Source organism: Gamsiella multidivaricata, assembly GCF_025024155.1.
Source record: "Gamsiella multidivaricata strain RSA 2152 chromosome Unknown BC939scaffold_39, whole genome shotgun sequence".
Classification (NCBI taxonomy): Eukaryota; Fungi; Mortierellomycota; class Mortierellomycetes; order Mortierellales; family Mortierellaceae; genus Gamsiella; species Gamsiella multidivaricata.
In genome coordinates, this window is record NW_026251747.1 from 254,040 (window position 1) to 273,038 (window position 18,999).

General features: G+C 50.2%; 6 protein-coding genes across 6 annotated transcripts; 3 read left to right on the forward strand and 3 right to left on the reverse strand.

The window, feature by feature from the left end:
- Positions 1 to 235: 235 nt before the first annotated feature.
- Positions 236 to 662, reverse strand: BC939DRAFT_454010 (uncharacterized protein). Its single transcript, XM_051556011.1, has one exon. The coding sequence runs from the start codon at positions 613 to 615 to the stop codon at positions 241 to 243; it is 375 nt and encodes a 124-aa protein (XP_051411471.1). The 5' UTR covers positions 616 to 662; the 3' UTR covers positions 236 to 240.
- Positions 663 to 803: 141 nt separating this feature from the next.
- On the forward strand, positions 804 to 3,902 carry BC939DRAFT_183218 (uncharacterized protein). Its single transcript, XM_051550465.1, has 8 exons — positions 804 to 1,193; positions 1,385 to 1,488; positions 2,414 to 2,527; positions 2,622 to 2,713; positions 2,844 to 2,905; positions 3,100 to 3,303; positions 3,399 to 3,487; positions 3,609 to 3,902. The coding sequence occupies exons 1-8, from the start codon at positions 992 to 994 to the stop codon at positions 3,870 to 3,872; spliced, it is 1,131 nt and encodes a 376-aa protein (XP_051411472.1). The 5' UTR covers positions 804 to 991; the 3' UTR covers positions 3,873 to 3,902.
- A 5,668-nt stretch (positions 3,903 to 9,570) lies between these two features.
- Positions 9,571 to 9,801, reverse strand: BC939DRAFT_378697 (RNP-1 like RNA-binding protein; the record flags this gene model as incomplete). The annotated part of the gene is made up of 1 exon (XM_051551719.1): positions 9,571 to 9,801. A coding segment is annotated over one exon (231 nt), but the record flags the coding sequence as incomplete, so codon positions are not given.
- Positions 9,802 to 10,672: 871 nt separating this feature from the next.
- BC939DRAFT_503901 (uncharacterized protein) lies at positions 10,673 to 13,035 on the forward strand (the record flags this gene model as incomplete). The annotated part of the gene is made up of 3 exons (XM_051560457.1): positions 10,673 to 11,183; positions 11,278 to 11,412; positions 11,519 to 13,035. The coding sequence occupies 3 exons, from the start codon at positions 10,673 to 10,675 to the stop codon at positions 13,033 to 13,035; spliced, it is 2,163 nt and encodes a 720-aa protein (XP_051411474.1).
- A 109-nt stretch (positions 13,036 to 13,144) lies between these two features.
- Positions 13,145 to 15,435, reverse strand: BC939DRAFT_454023 (uncharacterized protein; the record flags this gene model as incomplete). The annotated part of the gene is made up of 1 exon (XM_051556012.1): positions 13,145 to 15,435. A coding segment is annotated over exon 1 (2,215 nt), but the record flags the coding sequence as incomplete, so codon positions are not given.
- A 2,206-nt stretch (positions 15,436 to 17,641) lies between these two features.
- Positions 17,642 to 18,154, forward strand: BC939DRAFT_503903 (uncharacterized protein; the record flags this gene model as incomplete). The annotated part of the gene is made up of 1 exon (XM_051560458.1): positions 17,642 to 18,154. One exon carries the CDS (start codon positions 17,642 to 17,644, stop codon positions 18,152 to 18,154), a length of 513 nt encoding a protein of 170 aa, XP_051411476.1.
- Between the last annotated feature and the right edge of the window lie 845 nt (positions 18,155 to 18,999).

Sequence of the window (18,999 nt, forward strand, 5' to 3'; positions counted from 1 at the left end):
CTTGGTTTGGCAGCGCATTTTCAAAGGATGGCCTTCTTTTTTTTTGAGTCAATAGTTGCGAGTACAAGACGAATCACAGAAAGTGTGAATTTCCTAAATTCGTGAATTAGGCGAGTGAGCGAGTAAGCGAGTATGGGGCAACCGACTTGTGGAGCTAGTGTAACATGGGGTCTGTGTCCAGCCAAAGTTGATACAATAACGGGAGGAGAATAAACGCAGTACTAAAAAAGAAGGCCATCGCTACCTGCAGCAACAGCAGTATCCAAGAGAATCGAGGCTGCAGAAATGAGTGGAAGTCAGAGAGAATGCGGTTGTGGACATCAATCTGGGATAATTCGACGAATCACAATAGTATGACCAACAGAGCCCGAGGTATAGCAGCCGCTTAGCGTTACGGTGGAAACACATGAGTGAAACTGGAGAGAAATAGCGAGCAAAATATCCCCCCGCCCTCTTGTAACAAAGGCAGGGCCGACAGGGGCAGGGAGCAGGCCAAATACAGAGCGCGTCTTTGAGGATCGCCAGTTCGACGTTGTATCTCATCATCTCCATAAGCATCATGCGGCACGTTAGGAGATCTATACCGAAGCCTGCAGAGGACCCTACTACCCGCATTCAGTATATAATGGACTAGAAAAGATTGAGATCCATGGTTCAACTTCTCTTCTTTCCTTATTTCTTTCGAAGAGATCTCTGTCAGTCCCCTTCCCCCCTCCCCTCTTTCATCCTCTTCCCTTGCCTCGCCTTACGATCCAAACCAACCCTACCCACTAGCCCTGTCATTTGAGATCCCACAGCCGTACCGATTCCTGCTTTCTGATTTTAATACACAGGGGCTTTTTCTCTCCTGCAGTTGTCGCAAGTTCCAGTTACTTTAATTCTCGCGTCCACATTTCGATATCCGTGTCTCCGCCGCTCTCAAGACCCAGCACCATCAACGCCAACTTTATTGTCGCTACGCCCAATCACAAACACGCTCCGTCCATTGACAATGGCACCGCAGCCCACTGTCCTAGTCCTCGGAGGAGTTGGCTTCATCGGCCGAAACTTTGTCGCACATCTTGTCGAGAACGGTCTTGCGGCGGAAATCCGTGTCATTGACAAGGCCCTCCCTCAAACTGCGTACCTCAACAAGCGCTTCCAGGCTGCATTTAAGGAAGTAGAATTCATGCAGAACGATCTCTCGAGCACAAGTAAGGGGGAATGGTGCCTTTCTCTGTCTTTGTATTGATTTTTATTGTTGTTATGGATGGGAGTTTATTAGCTGAAGAGACGAGGGGAGAAGAAAGAGGGGTGTGCTTTCTGATTGCATGGCAATAATGCATGTGGGATTAGATTAGATGTGCACTAACGCGTAGTGTTCGATTAATTGGTATTGATTTAGTCCCTCCCGAAAAGTTTGAAAAGATCTACACGCGATCCGATGGATCCTCGTTCGACTACGTGATCAACTTCGCAGCCGAGACCAAATTTTCGCAGCATGCGGACGTAAGTAGAAGAGAATGGAGAGACTTCGCAAAGCAGTGAATGGTCAATTGCAACTACCTGAAGGAGAGGGGGGCTGGGAGGATTCTCGATTAATGAAAAAATCAAAGGAAGAAAGCGACAACTTTCCTCCTCCTCCCCCTCACTCCCCCTACTTGTTGCGTTGTATGCAGCTGGAGACAAGATCTTAACAAAGTTATTGGATGGGAAATGGCAGGGGAGAGAATACCGGGAAGGATACATCAATGAAGAAGGGACTATGGGCATTTTTTAAAAGGGGGTAGATCCAGAACACTTCTTTTTATGCCCACGGCTCTTTTTTTTTTTTTTTTTTTTGTACGCATGCTGGACATGACGATGATGTTGCTCGATCCATGACTGGGCTCCATCGATCAGCATAGATCGTACTGGCTGCAATAGGAGGTCGCACTGCTAAATCGCAATTGGGATGTTCAGACTGTCTGCTTTGTTGAGGCACAAATGTTACATGCTCGATACACCATGGACCATTGCCCACGCATGACTAAAAATGAGGATCACACTAATGAGGGAGGAAGGGTGGACATGGTCGCAATACAGTTTTTGTTTGTTTTTGTTTTACAGATGGTGCATCGAACACCTTGTGCCCCCTATTCCTTCCCCAAAATGTCTGCTTCTTTATTCCATCTGGACTCGATACGTTAATTTTTCCCAGGGCATCATGGTCATCCCCATTCCAGAGCGGTCCTTGATCTTCAAATCCTTTCGCGCTGTGTCAACGACCTCCCCCGAGGCTCTGCCCTTTTCTCACTCCGCCATTTAATAATATAAAAAAAAATAGGCCCCTAATCATAATTTCTTGATATGGACTTGTCCTTGACACTGTGCCCCTGAATCTCCCTCGTTATTTCCTAATCAACTAACCGTTCCCTACTTCGTCTTCCTATAGATCTATGAAGATCGAATCTACAAGTTGTCCCTCAACTGCGCAGAGGAGGCTGTCAAGAGGAAGGTCAAAGTCTTTGTGCAGTTGTCTACGGGAGACATCTACGAGAGCAATGGGGTACGTCGTCAATTTGAGGAGAAAAAATCTGCAAAGTGCGAAATCCGTTGTCATGGTATACCTAAGCAAACCGCTCGATTGTCTCCATTCACAGACCGCAAGTAAAGAGGATTCAAAGACAAAGCCATGGAACGTTTTGGCTCAGTACAAGTTAAAGGTGGACAAGGCACTGCAGGATATGCCGGGGTAATATGCGCGGAAGGCTGCTACCGTAGAGCGGTGAGGTCGAAGTGATCGAGATGTACTTGAAGCAGCGTCTCGCAAGGTCCTCATCTCCTTTTCTACCTCCTTTGTCTCCTCCCCATTGCGACATTAGATTGAATTTGGTGATCCTGCGCCCTGCGGTCGTCTATGGTATTGGAGCGATGGGAGGCCTCAGTAAGTTGTCCGATCTTATAACAAGAATGTGCACGGTTCTCGATGCCACCCCTTTTATCGAAGCATCACCGTGCATGCAGGACATGCAGTCTAATCATTGGCACTAAAGAAACACTCAACCACAAACCATACCACGTCTTGGACGCTAACCTTTGGGCACTACTTCTTGACGCATCCCCCCCTTGCTGGATTAGCACCGCGTTTGATCTGCGGCCGCGTGTATCAGCACACGAAAGAGAAGATGGAATTCTTGTGGACAGAGGACCTGAGGCTCAACACCGTGCACGTTGAGGACGTCATACGCGCAGTTTGGCACACCGCTAACTGGTATGTGAGCTCGGATAACCCCAACCATGGCGCACCCGTCATCTTCAACCTCGCCGACGAGAACGACACGAGTAAGTGGTTCAAGTTCATTCCTTGTTAGAATTTTCCTTTAAGGAGCGCGTCCTATCTGGTCATCAAACAACTTACACGCTTGATTCACATATAGATCAAGAGGCAATCAATACACACATAAGGTCCATCTTTGGTATCGAAACTGGATTCAAGGGAGCTGTCTTTTCGAGCGTCGCCTCTACGGTAAGGGTTTTTATTGATTGTTTTCTCACTGTCCATCTCTCTCGCAGCTATCGTCTCCACATCAACTCACTCGCTCCCTGTCCTCATCCGAATATGCAATTCTCTCTCTTTCTCTCATTAGTATGACATGAAGGAGGTCACCGACGAGACGAATGATATGCACTTGCAGCCATGGTCCGATTTGCTTAAAGCCCATCAGATCAAGGCCTCTCCATTGACGCCGTATCTGGATCAAGAACTGCTTTGCAATAATGAACTCTCGCTCGACGGCACAAAGATCTGTACTACAACAGGATTCAAGTACGAGCATCCAAAGGTGACAACGGAGAGTCTTCGCGAAATCATCACGGATTTTCAGGAGATGGGTATCTGGCCAAAGGACTAGCGATTTTTTTTTCTTTGGGGCAAGGAGGCAGCAGACAGGAGACAGACTGGTATACTATAGTTATTGGATAGTGGACATGCCAAGGGGAAGGGGAAGACACGAAAAATAGGGTCGTAGGATACCACTTTCTCGGATAGAATTCATGAACGAAGAAAGGAACCAGGTCCAACCATAAATATGCGCATTTGATGGGTTGATATGTTCTTGGGGCGTAGGGCAAATCTTGCTTTTCCAATCACAAAAAAAAAGGTTTGAACACACACACCAATTCTGAAGCTGCTGCTGCTGCACAACCATCAGTCCCGGGTACTTGGGTGTGCTCGATTTCTCGTACTTGACATAGTTCAAGTAAAGTGCTTTCAAGTGCTGCAAGGCTCTCACATCGCGGAGTAACTCCATGGGCTGTAGTTGATAGGATCCTCCATATTATCCAGATCCGTACCCTGCACTAATGGATATAACATCAAGCTGAGCACTGATAGTCACTTGCAGCCCACGATTGAACGTCAAAGTTCCCTTTGTCGCAAAGATCGTGAGATTTCGGCATCCGACTAGAATCCGCAACAAAAATTCAGCTCCAGCGAATCCAGAGCTACAACGTGCACAGTGGTGCAAGAGCTGTTCGCTAGCTTCGACACCTGCCTTTTTTTTTTTTTTTTTTTTTTTTGATAACTAGAACCCACGAGGATATGTGGGATTTATTAGTGAGGGACTCTAGACTAGGGAACCCTATTGCTAGAGGCATAGTAAAGGGTGCTCAATATTCTAATAAACGGCTTTTGCCGCACCGCTGCTGGTCACTCGCAGCTCCAATCCCCTTCACAATCCCAGTCAGCATGAGTGGTAACTCGACCCCGCCTGGGGTCGGTGACTGAGCCCTGCTCCCTACTTGGCCTGTTGTGCGCGAAGGTCATCCTTTAGCCGCGTTCCTCAATCATCAAAAATTTACAGTTGCCGGTGCGTTCCATCACGTTTAGCTCCACCTGCTGCATGCAGCTTTGCAGCACTCGCTTGTCCGCTCGTTCCTCGATCTCTTTCACATCCAATGCACGTCGTTGTCTCCTGGAGGATCCAACAAAACCACTACCACTACGTCTGTGCTCTCCAACACAGTTGCGTCCCCGGGCGCGTTTGCTCATGGTAGTGATCCCATTTTCTCTTTCCCAGTCGACGGTGACTTTGCATCTTTTGTTCCAGATTTCTGTCCGTCCGAATTCCTCGATGGCCTTGACGAATCGACCGACCATGTACCTCGCGATCGAGGTGGTCGTCTTGAATAGGCTCTCCCAGTCCTTGGCGAGAGCCGTTGGTGTCAGTCCGTGGTACAAATCTTGAGCCGTCCAGGTCCCTTGATCGTTGTCCCTTGTCTCGTCCTCCACACGGCCGAGTGTGTTGCTTGCTTGCCGGATCGCCGAAGCTCCCTTGATCTTGTTCTTGAGTGCTGTCCAAATGGCCTTGTCTGTCACCTGTGTGAAGCTTGGTCCCTGTCCTCTCGCGGCTTGTCCTCGCTCCTTGGCTTGCTTTTGCTTCGTCTCCCACAGCTTGCGCTCTTTATTCCATGCTCTACGTCCATCTGTGTTGACCTTCTCGATTGCTTCCTGCCAACCGTCCTGCTGCTGCTGCATCGTCATTTCGCAGCGCCATAGATGCTGCGTGTCCTCTTTATCCACCTCACAAAGTCTGCAGGTGTCTGTACTATACAAATCCGGCCGCCACTGCTTCATGTACGCCAGCGTCGGCAACATTCCGTGCAGCTTCTTGATCCTGTGCGCACGACGCTGACAATCGTTAGGGCTAGTGAATAATCCCTTCGGTGTGTTGCCGTTGTGAATGATGTGCAGTGTTGCTTTCCAGTCCACCAGGTTCCAATCCTTGATGTTTTCCTTAGTCCTGTTCTGCTCTGTCCATAACGCGTTCATCCTTACCGTTGATTGGCGTTTAAGTACCTGCCTCAGATCACCCTCAACGACCGCGCCTTTGAACATGGCGTGGCATTGGATGTCATTGTGTTCCTTTTCATTGATGGCCCAAAGGTCACTGAAGTGCGCCTCTTTTGCTGCCTTGTCCGCTGCCTCGTTGCCCTTATGGCCTGCGTGCCCTTTGATCCACTCCACCTTGATCTTCCCTCCTTGATGTACATATGCGTTGTGCACTGCCGACCACCAGATCGCGTAAGTCGACCGCAGCCTTTGGCGTTCCGTGCTTCCTTGTCTCCCACTCACCAAGGCTTTAAATTGCGTTACCACAGCCGAGTTGTCAATGTAGATGGTTGTTGGCGTGTTCCTTGGACTGGCCAGGATTGCTGCAAAAAGCCCTGCAAGCTCCGCTTTAGTCGATGAAGCAAATCCTGCGATCCTGCCCGTTACCATTGTGTGCATGGCGTCTTGATTTTCCTGCGCTACCACGCTGAATGCCATTCGGACACCCTGCTTTCCTGCTTCTTCCATTGAACCGTCCGAAAACATTACAACTTTGTCCAGTCCTTGCAGTCGGGTACGCTGTTGCTGGATGTGGCGCAACACTGCTGCTGGAATACTGACCCTGAATGTGTCTCCTATCGGACGTTGCGTATTGTCTGGCAGTGCTCTATAGCGTAACGTTGGCATTGCATCCATCTGCTCCCGCGCCAGAGTACGGAGCCTTGCTCGAAGTGCCCCATTGTCCAATCCTGGATCTCTGCCGCGCAGTTTGGTCCTGAGTCTCGCATTTTTGCTTGCTTCCCTCTTCCTCATGCGCCGCTGTATTCGCCGCCTGTCAGCACGTCGCCTGTCAGCCTCACGTTTAAGCCGCTGCCGGTTTGAGTTGTGATCCCGTGTCTGTTGCCTCGTGTTCCTGATACTCTCCTCCAATCTTCTCCTAACCGTGCCTGCCTCCTTCGTACTGCTTCCGTTTTTCTCCTGTGCACTTTCGTAGCTGTTTCGTTGTGTTTCCGCCATATCCTACTGTTCTCGTTTGCCTCCCACTCTTTTTCTTTCCGATACTCGTTGCGTTCGAATGCGACTCCCATTGCTTCCTCCACTTCGGCGCGTCGTGTTGGGTGAATCTCTTGGCTCTGCTGTAGTCCTGCTTGTACATAATCTTCCTTCCTTCGCTCCCTGTCTGCTGGTTCCTCTGCTGGTCTCTGTCTCGGTATTTCCTGCGCTACGTTCACCTCCCTATACTCAGCCATCTCCATCGCCTCGAGTTCGGCTGTCACTGCAGCGACTGCAGTCTCCTCATCCTCCGTTGCTCCTTCGACCTCAGTGGTGTAGCTGTCGTAGGCTTCCTGTACTTTCTGACCGTCCTCAAACTGCTGAAGGAACTCCAATTTCTCGACGCACCAGTCCTCAATAAAATCAGTTGCGTAGTTTGCCTGGCTAAAGAGGTCCTGTATTGTATTGAACCAGACAGGGGACAATTTCGGATCCTTTCTGCCTATCCTAATTTCCCTCCAAGCCTTCAGTGACCCGTCTCTTGTAATGAGTTGATCTACAAAATAAACCATCCTTTTTGCTAACTCTGTGCGCATGCTGTCGTCAATCTCCTCTCCGAAACACTCGTCAATGGTGGTGGCGTTGTTCTGCAGCCCAAAGTCTCCTGCCAGTTGTAGAGCAAACACGATATTTCTGTCTGCCATGAGCTTGCATACTCCTGAAGCGAAGTTGTGTTTGAATTGTTGTACACTGCTGGGGTCCGCTGTAGGTAGGAGAGCCATCCTCTGCTGCTGTTGTAACGCAATGATCCGAGCTCTGCAGATTTTTCCCATGAGTCCCTTGTCGTTCAATCGTAGTTGGAGTGTTGATATCTGTTCCTCAGCCTGTGCGTCTTCTAGATTTTTTACCCCGTAGAATCGATGGTGGTGCATGATGCTATTGGGCGTGGTAGACGGCATCCGAGCCTTCCGTTTACACAGCTTCATGTATTTGCCTGTCATCTTGCGCGTAAATGTGCGTGGCATAATTTGCGCCGAAATCCTGTATAGCACTTTGGGGATGAGGACATTGTTGACAATGTACGTCGTCTGCTTGTCCGTCACTGCTTTCGGCGTGAGAATGTTGCAGATCATGTTGACCTCTCTCTCTACAATCCGTTCCGTAGTTGTCACTGCTCCACTCGCCGTGACCCAGACTCCTAAAATCCGCACTGCCTCATTCTTGTCAACCGGTGTGATCGCCTCCGCTGGTGTTCCAAACATGAGGCGGTTGTCGCAGTCCTTTTTGTGGTTCAGTGCCACAACCTGTGTCTTCTTGGTGTTGATTTCGACCCCATTCAAAACAAAGAAAGATGTTGCCACGTCCAGTATCTCTTGCATGTTGTCTCGTGAGTTGGAAATCCATGTTGTGTCGTCCACGAAAGCCAACCCCGCGACCTGTGGTGTGTCTTTGGGTCCGTGGATGGTGTATCCTGTTGTATGCTCCATGACCTCGCACAGCAGTGGGTCGTACGCCACGCGCCACAAAAGTGGACACTCCACTCCGCCCTGGTCCAGTCCGCATTCCGGGTGGTATTCGTCTGTGAGTCCGTATTCTGTGATAACTTGATTGGTTTTGGTGATGGCAATATTTTCACACAGCTCGATGAACGCTTCCGGGACACGCAGTCGCCTCAGGCCTCTGGATAGCATGCTGTCAGGTGTACAGTTGACCGAGTCAAAACATCTTTTCATATCCTGGAACACGATCCACTGCTCCTTCTTAAATTCTCGGGCGTCCTCCATTGCTGCCTGGAGGATGTGGATTGGGTCTTTGGTCGTTGTTCCTTTGAGTACCGAGAAGTTTGGTCCACGCAAAATCTCGTGCCTTCGCATGATCTCGCTTAACCTGTTTGTCAACACCGCGAACATGATTTTCCTTGCGTGTTCAAGCAATGCGATTGGTCGGACTTCCGCCATACTTCCTGACCATTCCGCTGCCTTAGGGATACAGTACAATAATCCTGTCCTCCAATCCTTTGGGATATTTTTCTGCACAATGGATGCTCCCACGATTTGATATAAAATGCTGTGCCCTAGCTTCGACACCTGCCAGCAACGTAGGCATAGAGGAAATTTTTATCTTGAATCGGGCCAATACGTTGTAATGGAAACATTGTTTGATTCCCTGCTTAGAGAGAACATTTTATTCTTTTTTAGTGTGCGTTGTGCGATTCATGCTTCTATCCCGTCCGTGAATAGGGGGACATCGAGAGGTGTACATACAGGGTAAAAAAGAGTGCAGTGCAGACTACAGGCAGTAAAACATACAATGAGATGATAGTAATGAATGATTGAAGAATAAAACTACAAACAGTTAATAGCAAAAAGACGGCGATGCGTGATGAACAAAAGAAAAAACACAGAAAAGATATCGTGGTTGTTGGTATTCCTGCTAAAAAAAAAAAGGTGGTTCCTGAATAAATGATACAAAAAAAAAAATATGCCCGGGAGCTTTCCTTCTTGTAGGCGGCATATACTTTCCTCTCACGTCCTTCCTATGGCTCCCGCACGGCTCTTCTTTTACTCGCGGTCAAACGAATCGCCACGAGGACGACCGTAGGAGCGCTCGCCACGCTCGCTGTTGTCACGGCGGGGGCGGAACGAACGTTCACCTCCGTCCCTGTTATCCCTGCGACCACGGAATCCTCTGTTGCCACCATCTCTGTCGTTGTTGTTGGACTCGCGGCGGGGGCGCCACTCGCCACGGTACTCCTCACGAGCGCCCGACTGCTGGGGACGGTCCTCACGAGGGTTAGCGGCATCGATGCGGAGCTCCCTACCGTTGAACTCGAGGCCATTGACCTCCTGAATGACCTTATCAGCCTCTTGATCATCCATCTCGATAAATCCATAGCCCTTGGTGCGTCCCGCCGGGTCCTTAGGGAAGTAAATGTCTTGGATCTCTCCGTACTGGGCAAAGAGCTCTTTGACCTCGTCGTCGGTGGTGCCCCAGGCGACGTTGCCGACAAACAGCTTCTTGGTGGCATAGGCACGAGCGGCAAGGGTGTTGGCGCCGAGAGCCATGGTCAGGCGTGGGGCAGTAAAGGCCATCTTTGTGAAAGCAAGGAGTCCGGACATAGTGATGGTAGTTTGTGAGGGAAATGGAGTCGGGAGGGAAGTGTGTGAAGGAAAGGGCGGAAGTGCACTTGAAAAGGAAACCGGACAAAAAATATGCCTTCGAGTAAACAAGGATCGAGTGTGTCAACATCAGCCACCTTTTCCATTTACAGCTAGGAAATAAGGTGCTGCACGGGTGTGACGGGGCATCAGATCGAGAAAGACACGGTCTATTCTTCTATGTTGCTGAGGCCATGTCAGCCCCTCAAGAGAAGAGGAGAGCTGGTTTCGATTAGGATCTGCAAAGGTGCGAGGCAGGGTATAGTCAGACGGTCTTCAGCGAGAACCTTTCCAAAGGGAAGGAAGAAGGATGGGTAAGAACACCTACTTCTCTAGAAGAGGATGAAGGATGGGTGGTCACCGATGCCACGCAAGGACAAAAAGATACTCAGGATATGTAGGCGGCAATGCTCAATAAGGACACACGGTGCACTCGGCATTTGATTTTCCTCTGCTGCGCACGACCTATCGCGTAGCCTTCACAGCTGGTCCTTTCTTCTATGCTACACACCCACGCATACACGCACTTCTTGCATGGTCAACCCCCATTGACACCCACTTCATGTTTCGACTCGCCACTTCCTTTACTCAGCGACAACGACCCTCCTTTACTCGTTCTTCCTATTCTCTTTCTTCTTCTTCTTCTCCCTCATTCATACCTCCACCCCATCGATTCACACACAACCACACATTCCTCAAGAACTCAAGTACGAGCCCGCTCACTATCACCATGGCCTCCAGTGCATTCTCCTCCTCCTCTTCCGCTTCCTCCTCCTCCTCAGCTACCACACCTGTACCGTTTCCGCTCCCACATCCGCGGTACCCGGCCAAGTTCACGTCGTCCCTCCCGTGCGACGAACTTTCGGCCCTCGGTCACGGTGACGGCGAGGATCCTGCACCCTACAGCCTGCTTAGTACTCCTCGCATGATCCGTAACGCCGTTTATTCGTACATCAACCCAGAGAACCAATCTAGGGATGCGTTTCTGTTGAGTTGGAACAGAGAATTCGCTGAGGTTATTGGCATGGACAAGAATAAGCTGGAAAGGACTCAGTGGACAGAAGAAGAGTATGAGAACGTGGTCAAGATGCTGACCGGTGGCACCAGAACACTTCCGCAGACAGAGTCATCACAGAGCGACAAGGGACCGAGACTGGCGGAGCCATGGGCACTTTGCTATGGCGGACATCAGTTCGGATACTATGCTGGGCAGCTCGGTGATGGACGTGCTATTTCGTTGTGTAAGTGTTACGTCTTTGGGGATAGAATGTTAATCATCTCCATGGTCACCTTGATGTTGACTGTGCGTAATTACCCTCGCCCTCCCACTTCTAGACGAAACCGTCAACCCCGAAACAGGAATGACCTGGGAACTGCAACTCAAGGGCGCTGGAAAGACCCCTTACAGTCGATTTGCAGATGGATATGCCGTATTGCGCTCTTCAATCCGCGAATATCTTTGTGCTGAAGGTACTTCGTCTTCTCGACCGACCTCAGGTTTTGATTCGCCTAGTTTTTTCTGCTCTGCAAGTTTGTTTTATTCACCACGGAACCCTACCACTCTGTAAACGTGTAGCGATGGCGGCCTTGAATGTTCCGTCGTCGAGATCGCTCGCCATCGTGTCGACAAAGACCATGGTCATTCGCGAAGAAGGACCGGAGCCAGGATCGATCGTCTGTCGTGTTGCTCCTAGTTGGGTCCGATTCGGCAATTTTGAAATATTTTTTTACCGCAAGGACCGAACCAACTTGCGCAAGCTGGCCGAGTATGTCTCGCAAGAGGTCTTTCAGCTCCCCAAGGACAATCCTCAGGAGATGGCAGAGTTCGCAAAGACGTTCAGAAATGCGGAGATCAAGAAGCCCATTGATGCAGCTGAGATCGCCGAGGCTCGAGAACATCAATCGCCATCATCGCGAGCGGCCACTGCCGCTATCGAGGGCGCCGCAGAGGGCGCACCCGTGGCAGATCCTCAGCACAATGCGGCTAAGCACCTTTACCGAAATCGTTTCGCAAAGATGTTTGAGGAGATTTCGCGACGCACTGCGATCATGGTCTCGGGCTGGCAGGCGACCGGGTTTTGTCACGGTGTCATGAATACAGATAATATGTCGGTCCTGGGTCTGACGATCGATTATGGCCCATTCGCCTTCCTAGACAAATATGATCCAGAGTGGATCTGCAACCATTCCGACTCGGAGGGCCGCTACGCGTTCCAACAGCAGCCTGGCATCTGTATCTGGAACCTGAGCCGACTGGCCCTAACGCTCGAGAACCTGATCGGTGCACAGGAACGGGTGGATGATTTAGAATGGATGCAGCAGCAAGAGTCCGATCCCGAGAAGGAGGAACACTTGAAGGAGGCAGCCCATCACGTTGTGGTCGAGATCTTGAACAAGAGTTTCCGAGAAGTGTTCTTGAAGGATTACCGTGAACGCATGAACGCGAAGCTGGGTCTTGGTGGCCCGGAGCAGGTGCGAAATGAGGACTTGGCAAAGATTCTGGTGCCTGCCCTGTCGTGGATGGACGATTACGAGGTTGACTTTCATCAGTTCTTCAGGGACCTAGCGGATTACAAAGTCCAGGATGTGGAGGGCGTCGACCAGAATATGGAGCAGGTCGAGTTTTTTGTCAAGAAGCTGCTTCTGCCAGCCATCTGGCAGGCACGAGGGTCTACTGCGGTGGCAGAGTCAAAGTCATGGCTGAAGGCCTATCACAGCCGAATTGTCGAATCTGAGGAGCTGAAGGATGATCAGCAGCGCCGGGCGAGGATGAACCGAGTAAACCCGGCCTTTGTGCTCAGGAACTGGGTTGCTCAGAAGGTCATCGAGCGTGTGACAGAGAGCGTGAGGAAAGTGAGGGGAGGCAGCGAGGAGGAAGACCCGGACAAGGACCTGTTGGACCGTGTGCTATGGATGTGCCAGCATCCCTTTGGCGAGGATGGACTGCTCAAAGGCGCTGCTGATGAGACCAGAGTCGATGTTGGAGCAGCGTGCGAGGTCAGGCGGAACGATGTAGGATTGGAGATCTATGGTGAGTTCGTCGGCCCGGTGCCTGAGTGGGGTCAGGGCATCCAATGTAGCTGTAGCTCTTAAGCCTCCATAAACTTTTGTACTTCTACATTAAACCATGGATAATTTTATCATTGAAAATCAAACGAACAAAGTCGTGGACACCGCAAGTGTGGTGTAAAAGCTGAGCGCACTTTATTTTAGTTCAGCAATGGAAGACCCTCGACCTTGACGAGCGGAGCCTTTTTCTTAAGCGCTTCCACAAGTTCTCGTACCACATCAACGTCATCGCACTTAGAAATGCTTGTCTTCTCGAGTCGTAAAGACCTGAGTGGTACCTCGATCTCTGGGCTTTCTGAAATGCGCCTGACCAGCACCTTCAGCTCCGAGAGCGAAAAGTTGCTGTTGGTGACATGGAGTACCTCCAATGCCGAGAAATCGAGTCCTTCGAGAATGGTCTTCCAATCCTCGGACTGAATAGTGAGGCACACCAGGATAAGTTCTTTAAGCGGCGTCCATGCTTCGGATACCTCTTCAGCAACCTGCTGAGATATTGAAATGAAGGCATCCTGTGGAGAAGGGTCCAAGGGTGACGGCACTGATAAAACTCCCTGGGATGGACCTGAGGCCATGGCAGCGATCCACTGTGCGCAATGGTGTGGGAGCTTTTGCTTGCCAAAGCAGAACACACGAAAGCTCGTCAACACAGGCAGGTCGCGTCTTGTCGGGAATGCGGCAGAGAGTCGTGTCATCCACACATCCGCTGCAAATCCGCTCAGCAGCAATGTGTCCAATCGATGTCCATGGCGACGGATCAATCGCTCTGCCTTTTGCTGTTGCTCCTCGGACTTCATGCCATGGTGCAATATCTGAAGGATTTCCAGATTCTGCGAACGCTCGATCACACTGTCCACCGAATCCAGTCCTTCGGACGATAGATTTCTTGGGAGCAGCACGAGCGATTTAAGCCTGGAGCCTAGTTCTTCCGTAGAGCGATCTAGAAGTGTCGCCAAACGATCATCAAACGTCGAGTCTGTCTCCAGTTTCTCGATCGTCCAGGCGAATTCGCGCAAGAAGTCCTCGAAGCCGCCGAATTCGTCCTTCCTCGTGGTCCTGCTCATGCTCACACTGGTGGAAATCCTGGGTGCAGTTGAGGTGGATGCATCGACGAACTCTACGGTAGAGTTCACGACATCGTTCTTTCCAAGGTCCGCTTCAGAATCCCCGGAATCTTTTCGCAAGTCGAGTCGGCGTAATTCACACGGTCGGTCCTCGGAAATCATACTCTGCCGCGTAGCGGTGACCAAGTTGATAAGTGAAAGAGATCGTTCGACGTGACATCCGATATGGAGCTCCAGTAGTCCGGGGTTCTGGCGCAAAATATCGGTAAGGCGAGATGCCTCAGCTTCTGTTGGGGTTCGTCTAATGCTCAGCGTTCGCAGTTGACCAAGCTGAAATAGTCTTACTTCGTCCGTAGAGACATCCTCAAGGCGGTTGATCGTCATGGCTGCATTATGAATCTCGCCCTGCGTCAGGTTTGCTTTCCAGGTATGTCCACCGCATGTTATAGTCAGTCTCCTGAGATCCCTGAAGTGTTCAATTTTGCCCACCGCGATTTCATAGACGAGGTATTGGTGATAGCTGTTGACTCTCAGTCCCGTCAGGGAGGGGCAGCTCTCTAGGATCTTGGTGAATGCTGCCTGAGCGTTTTTTTCGTACAGTGAGATGGCTAGATCGATAACAAGAATTCGGAGCTGCGGTGCCAAGGCAATCGATGAAGTGTTGACATGCAGGCAAAACTGGTCAAACTGATTGAGTCGCAGACACTGAATACGCCCATTGGACATGAGCTGCAGGATCGGATCATATCGACGGCCTCGGTTGATGATGTCGAAGGCAGGGCCTTTGAAGTATGCCCCATCCATGGTCAGCGTGACAATATTTGCCTTACTGATAGCCGCTTCAAAGGTCCGAAGGTCGTCCAGCGTCACGTCCCATTGTAGCGCGATCTCCAGCTCCTGTATTCCACGCGCCTTAGTGATTGCCTCATAAAGCTGCCTGGCCTGAGTACTGGAGGCAACATTAACTGAAACCTTGCCGATATTCTCCATGAACTTTCCACCATTGCCAACAACGATATCCCTCAGCTGCTCTGTTGCTGATGCCCGATAGTTCTCGCGGTAATGGTCAATACACACCCACTTAACGTTTCCCTCCGGTGTTACGGTCCGATAAAGGTTGCCGAGGATACGACCCTCGTCGTTCACCTTGAGATACGACTCTAACTGTCTCAAGTCCGCCCCTTCCAGGACCTGCAATTTATCGAGTCTCATCTGCTCCCCAGCTATGCCGATCCCTCCGCTGGCATTGTTCTGCTGATCCTGAATAAACGCGATGGTTTCATCCACCATCGATCCCATACTATCCTTCAGCGTATCGAGACCTTGCTGCACAGAGTCAATCCCTTTTACAAAGCCAAGCTGCGCCAATGGTGGGACAATGATGCTCGTGGCCGCGAACCCATACTTGACCATCTCCATCATTGCCAGCACGTACGGTCCATACTTCTCAAAGAACTCAGTCGGCCTATCCAGATCGTATCCCTCATGCTTGGCTAGATGGATCTTGTGCTTAATCTTGCTCCCTTCTGCCATGGTGTGCGCTCCACACTCGCACAGAAAAAATAGCCTGAACTGCTTTGAAAATACCTTGCCGAGTCGGTCGCGACGCCTTGTTGACTTGGGCAAAACGATGAACAGTCGCGGGATCGGGTACTCATGGAGTTCATACGTCTGCGTGATAATGGTCTGGACACGGTTCTGGATAATGGCGAGCCGATCCAAGGCCTGTTGCTGTTTTTCCAGTGATTGTTGCTGCATCCGCAGCATCTGTTTCTGCATCGCCTTGTTCTTGTCCATCTCTGCCTGAAGACTACCGAAATGCTCGTTCATGGCCTCTTTGATACTCGTTGCCTGGTTGACCTGGCCGGACAGGATTGCTTGAAAGTAAGAGCCATAGAGCTGGTTGTAGGCACGCAGCGACGATTGTGCCTTCGCGCTCATATCCGAAGAAAGGAGAGCGAGGCTCTTGTCATTGGTTGTTATGTTATCGAAGAGAACGGGCAGATTTCCGTCCAAAACCATCGTTTCCATGGAGGACGTAACAAGGTCGACCGCCACTTGCTTAATGGACGTGGCGAGGCTGGCATTGGGGGCATATGTCTCTTCCGAACATCTACCAGAATGGATCGTGGTGGATAAGGTTTGTTCGTACTGCTCAATAGGGCTCTCTTTCAAGTCATGAAGATCGCCAGCCGACTCTAATGCTTCATTGGATTTGTTTTGATTCTCCATATGGGCGTCGATGGACTCGGATATATCGAGGATCTGCACGTTGTTGGGAACTGATGTAAAGGTGGACTGTTCCGGAAAGCTGAGTGGGGTGCGAGCGCGGGTATCGGGGAAAGGGCAATTCAGGGGAACAGGATTCTTCAGTACGACCTCGAGGATTACGCCTGGACGACAGCTGATTCTTAGCGGAAGCAGGCTGGAACAAGAAGTCGAGAAATTAGCTTATCAGAAATCGTTAGCAGTGCATACCAATGGTTTCGTTGAGGAATTTCGCACAATCGCCAGTACGAATACGACGAACTTACTCCTCCAAATTATCGTCAGTCATGAACGAGATAACAACGCCGTTTTGCTTGATGTACTTGGCATGGCCGAAGACTCTCTGGATGTCCTTCCAGCGCACAACATACTGTCCAGTTCTATTATCCAGCAGTGTCTCGATATCGATGACTTCGGAATCGGCGAGTGAGCTCGTGGATGAGCGGACCTGGAAGGCCTGAGAGCGTAGCTCGCACAGATTGAACTTCGTCATGTCGGTTGAATCGGGCGAGAACGAAGCGAGCAGAGAGAGAGGGGGGAGGGGAGGGAAAGAAAAGAGGTGGATAGGATTAGAAGAAAAAAAAAAAATTATATTGTGCGACCTTGGGTAATGTAGTTCGCATTCAGCGTAGTCATACCATGCTGGCCTGAGGATGCATGGTCTACAAATGAAGCTCCCCCGCCAATATAGCTCTATCCCGTAGTATGTAAGTTTAATTGCGCCTTCCTCCTTGAGCTAAGCGTTTGCAGTTATGGTGGCGCTAGGGATGCACTGCCTGTCGAGCACGTAGCCAGGGGGACAAATGTTCGTTCTTCGTTGCATGCCACAGCCATTTACGCCCTCGTCTTTACTGCTGCTGTTTACTCTTCTTCTCTTCTTTCTTCGCCTCCGTCTCTCCCCTTCAGGAAAGCAAAAACGCGACAGACGATGCTATGGGCCAACAACGATACTTGTAGTTCTTTCAACTCCTATTTGCCGGCACACCAATAGAGGCCGACATTGCTGACATCTCGACTCACTCGAGAACATAACCGGACAACATATCACTCTCTGGAAGGACACCCGCCAGTTTTCAAGAATCCCAAAGGAGTCATAGACGGTAGAGATCCAACTCTGTTCCTGAACGACAACTTTGAAGCCGAGAAGTGTCAATGCCGGCATCCCTAGACAATTAAAGCACAATAAGTAACGCTCATTACACTTTTCTTCTATTGCAGTCTCGCGTTTTTGAGGGTCAAATACCATCCTGGAGTTGTGCTCGAAGCGATCATCGGGGATACGGGACAAGGCGTTGTCAGCTATGCAGGCGAAGACACGCCTCGACAGCATACCATGTCGGACTCAGCTTCAACCCCTCACAGCCAAAATACCTGTTCATATGAACGATAGCGCCAATGCTACTTTTGCTGGTACCATCGATTTGACGGAATTTTATTCCACCATCGCCTTGGATATAATCAATGTCGATTCAATAATAGGTCAAGTGGTCAACATCTCCATCCTGGACCAGGCGCCTTCGAACCAAACCCTAGTCGTCCGTTCAAAAGTTATGGCACATCAGCTGAGCACGTCTGTCCAGAACTACCCCGATCACTACAACTCGCAACTCCAGACCATTCAGTCAGCACAGCTGGATATCATCGCTACCATTCAGTCAGCACAGCTGGATATCATCGCTACCATCAAGGCAGAGATGGCCAAGAACAGGTCTCTTCAAGAGTATATTATCAATATGCGACAACAAATGGATGAGAAGCAGGAGCAAATGTTTAAGATGCAGCTGCAGTCTCTCGGTCGACTGGTTCAAATCTAAGCAGAGTTCAAGCCGTTCACACCTAGACCTACGACTTTGAGTACCCAGTTTCTCGATTGTTCAACGTCCTCCTAGAAGCACACAGGCGTCGTGACAAGTTTCCCAAGCCCTTCTCGGCCTAGTTTCACCTCTATTCGATGCGTGAGTGCGGTGCTCATACCAAGTCCAAGTGAGTCAGGGTCCTGCGCGAGATGCATTTGGCCAAACACGAGGGGTACGATCCGAATCGACCGAATGACGACTTTGCAAGGTACGGTCCCTACGTCTTGACACCCATACAGATGATCAAGTTCGGAATTGTAGTGGCTGTATTCGTGGTACCACCGCTGGGATACTTCAAGAGCATGGATGGAACCGAGACAGTTGAGAAATAATCCAAGTTTGTGAAGGAAGGCTTTGAGTCTCCCGTGGGAAACACGATTCCTTTCAAAGAAGGCCAGCAAAGAATGTCAGGGGCGAAATCGACATAGCTAAAGTATAAAAGGAGATGGACAAACTGGAAGTGTTGAATAGGGTAGGCCGACAGCAGCTGGAATCTTATCTGAACGTCCAAAACAACGGACGCGTTCTTGAGAACTTCTACCGGACTGTTACAGCGGAGGGCCATGTCGAATGGGTCTGCATTGACCATTACCAGGAGACGTATCGAGAACCGGCGACAAAACAGCTGATAGACATGGTAGAGGTTAATTGCAGGAGATTCATCGAGGAATAGGGCAAAGATCAGGCCAGGCGTAGATCTGCCGCTTTGGCGAAGCAGCTCTACGAGACACCGGTCAAGATCCGAGGGGTTTATGAGCTGGATGTTAAGCTGGAGTGAGAGGTCGGACTCCACGATTTCCGTT

What these genes read in the sequence shown, in the direction of transcription:
- BC939DRAFT_454010 (XM_051556011.1), bottom strand. Translation starts at nt 615, where the DNA reads ATGCGGGTAGTAGGGTCCTCTGCAGGCTTCGGTATAGATCTCCTAACG.
- BC939DRAFT_183218 (XM_051550465.1), top strand. Translation starts at nt 992, where the DNA reads ATGGCACCGCAGCCCACTGTCCTAGTCCTCGGAGGAGTTGGCTTCATC. An exon ending in ACATCTACGAGAGCAATGGG is followed by an intron (nt 2,528 to 2,621) that starts GTACGTCGTCAA and finishes CTCCATTCACAG; the next exon opens with ACCGCAAGTAAAGAGGATTC. An exon ending in TTTCGAGCGTCGCCTCTACG is followed by an intron (nt 3,488 to 3,608) that starts GTAAGGGTTTTT and finishes TTCTCTCATTAG; the next exon opens with TATGACATGAAGGAGGTCAC.